Source organism: Populus euphratica, unplaced genomic scaffold (assembly GCF_000495115.2).
Source record: "Populus euphratica unplaced genomic scaffold, PopEup_1.0 scaffold40.1, whole genome shotgun sequence".
Classification (NCBI taxonomy): domain Eukaryota; kingdom Viridiplantae; phylum Streptophyta; class Magnoliopsida; order Malpighiales; family Salicaceae; genus Populus; species Populus euphratica.
In genome coordinates this window covers 526272-529027 of record NW_011499912.1, presented here as the reverse complement: position 1 = coordinate 529027, position 2756 = coordinate 526272, and the positions used below count along the sequence as shown (strand labels likewise).

Here is a 2756-nt window from a genome sequence, read left to right as displayed (position 1 = left end):
ATTTATAAATAAATAAATAAATATCTCGGTTCCCAATTCAACCCCTGAAATTCCTCGAATTTCCTCGACCCCTTAAAATACTGGGCTTCTCTTTGCTTTCTATATCCACCATCACCATCACACATAACCATAACCATCACCATTTCTTTCTTTTCTCTTGCTTAAAGAAAAAGAAAGAAATGCTGCGTAGAATGGTGATGTTGAACAAGAAAAAGAAAACTGGGACCGTTCCAGTTTACTTAAATGTTTATGATTTGACGACGATTAATGGTTACGCTTACTGGGTTGGTCTCGGGATCTACCATTCCGGTGTACAAGGTCAGTGATAGCTTATAAAGTTTTGATCTTTTTTATGCTTACTTGGGTTCTCTTGTTTTTCGATTCTAACGATGTTTTTTTGTAAGAAAAATGACGTGGTTTCTTTTGTTTCTTTTAAGGTTTTGTTTTTCACTGTTTAGATCCAAGGAAAAGCGTGTTTATGTTTTAGAGTAGTTTGGTTTCTGAGAAAATGAAACGGAAGGAAAAAGATAGGAAAACAATGCCATTTATGGGATTAATTTATGATAAATCTTTTGTTTTTCTTGTTTTCCGTATTTATTTATCCGAGGAGTGAGGAAAGTGTTTTTTTTTTTTCTTTTTGATGCGGTGAAATGCCACTCCGTTAACTATAGAAAATGAAATCATGGAGGCTTGAAAGGAAAGTTTATTGATTTGTTTATTTTACAGTGATCTCATGTTAGTCAAATAAGTAAAACTTAGTCTGGTTTGTTGAGATTTGGTGGGAGGAAAAAATGAATTTGGGCCAGCCATTGTCTATCAAGAGTGTTTTTTAATTAGTTGTGACATGAACTAAATTGAATCTTTTGCTTTTCGCTGTGATAACGTAGTTCACGGTGTGGAATATGGTTTTGGAGCACATGATCATCCGACAACGGGGATTTTTGAGGTTGAGCCGAAGCAATGCCCGGGATTTATGTTTAGGAAATCAATATTGATTGGAAGAACTGATTTGGGTCCTAAAGAAGTTCGGGTGTTCATGGAGAAATTAGCTCAGGAGTTTCCTGGGAATACTTACCATCTTATCACTAAGAACTGCAATCACTTCTGTAATGATGTGTGCCTCAAGTTGACTGGGAAAAAAATTCCACGATGGGTTAATCGTCTTGCTCGTATTGGTAAGAGGCCCCTTTAAACTGGTTTATGCTATCAGTCTTGTGTCTGCTTTCAGATTGTTTTATGCTTGCAAAGACAGGAAAAAAGTGTGGTGATCATGCAAACGCAATTTGCACATTATCATGAATTCCACCATCTTTTTTCTGGTTTTTGCATTTCCACACATCTAGTTTTATAACCTGGTTATGTTTCCGATTTTATCATTAGTAAATTCATATTAAAAGAATTACAAGCCATGAAGTGTTCTACTTCGATTCTGTCATTGTTTATAATTACCTTTCCAGTCATTCTCACCCTGAAAATGCCAGATCTTTGAGTTAGCCATGATGTTGAAGATGTTGGTCTTATCCGTGTCGCAATTTAGCTAGGTTTCTATTTAGCCATTCCAACATGAAGTCTGGTTTTCTTTATTCTTTTTCACCATTTTTTATTGGAGGATATCAAAACTTATTATTTCGCTTTTAAAAATTTCTTTACGAGAATTTAGATATTTTCATGGCATGAAGATTTTCAGTAGATGATTCCCGCAGAGGTATTTTAGTGGTTACAAAGGGAAATGGATAGCCAACAGTTAAGGTTGCAAAATATCAAATTCTATTGGCGTGCATAATCCCAACGCGTGCCTTCAGAAGCCATATGCAATTAGATTATTATCAACCTCACCTTTTCTTACCCGGCAAACCAGGCATAAATTTAACGTTGGTGTTGCTTCTGAAAAACTTTCAGGTTTTCTTTGCAACTGTGTTCTTCCAGTAGAGTTGAATCAAACAAAAATCCGCCAAGTTAGATCCGATGATATTGTACAAGAGAAGAAGAAATTGAGAAGCCGTTCGACTAGGTTCACATCTTCTTCTAATCCGGTAACTTCCCATTCATTGACAGCTTGCCCTTCAAGTTCTGGAAGCAGAAGTGGTAGACAGAGGCGTTTTATTCCTCTGACTTCAAGATCTTTTGTTCATGATGACTCTACGTCCTTGTCATGGAGCTTGAAGGCTTAATGAATACATTACGTTTTGAAACATTTTAGAGTCTTAGACTTAAAAAAAAAAAATCAACTACAGATGGGCAAATGCAAAGCTTGTATTCTGCCCCATGTTACCTGGTTTTTGTGGTTTCTGAAACATCTGCTTCAAAGTTGTTGCAGAGTTTCTGTTTTCTGTAAAAATGATTACTGTTTTTAATGAATGCGAAGTCATGATTTCCTGTAAAAGCTAGTCACTGAAATTGTTCATGTTCTCTGTGAATGATGAAAGTCCAATGTCCTGTGTCATCTAGCAAGTGATGTCGATGTCGGGGGGCCTTGTTGCTATGTCATCATGGATAGGCCCGCATTAATAACCTACTTGTGGTTCCCCAAGAAAGCAATCTACTTTTGTTAGGTCAAAGAGATTTGGCCCTGTGATTATAATGATCGCTAACGGTTATCCAAGAAAGCAATCTGCTTTTGTTTGGTCAAATTAGTTGTGTGGTTCAGAGATAATAGTGACAGGAGTCCAACTAACGAAAATGTTATTAAAAGTCTACCGTAATTGATCAATACTAAAAGTATGTCTTTTGTAAGATCGCTGGATGTGCGTCTTGGG

The 2756-nt window shown here is 36.4% G+C and overlaps 1 protein-coding gene across 1 annotated transcript; it reads left to right on the top strand.

Moving 5' to 3' along the window:
• Positions 1-6: 6 nt before the first annotated feature.
• On the top strand, positions 7-2402 carry LOC105134079 (deSI-like protein At4g17486). The gene is made up of 3 exons (XM_011038347.1): positions 7-318; positions 888-1175; positions 1900-2402. The coding sequence occupies exons 1-3, from the start codon at positions 180-182 to the stop codon at positions 2169-2171; spliced, it is 699 nt and encodes a 232-aa protein (XP_011036649.1). The 5' UTR covers positions 7-179; the 3' UTR covers positions 2172-2402.
• The last annotated feature ends 354 nt before the right edge of the window (positions 2403-2756 follow it).

What these genes read in the sequence shown, in the direction of transcription:
- LOC105134079 (XM_011038347.1), top strand. Translation starts at nt 180, where the DNA reads ATGCTGCGTAGAATGGTGATGTTGAACAAGAAAAAGAAAACTGGGACC. An exon ending in CTACCATTCCGGTGTACAAG is followed by an intron (nt 319 to 887) that starts GTCAGTGATAGC and finishes GTGATAACGTAG; the next exon opens with TTCACGGTGTGGAATATGGT. An exon ending in TAATCGTCTTGCTCGTATTG is followed by an intron (nt 1,176 to 1,899) that starts GTAAGAGGCCCC and finishes AAAAACTTTCAG; the next exon opens with GTTTTCTTTGCAACTGTGTT.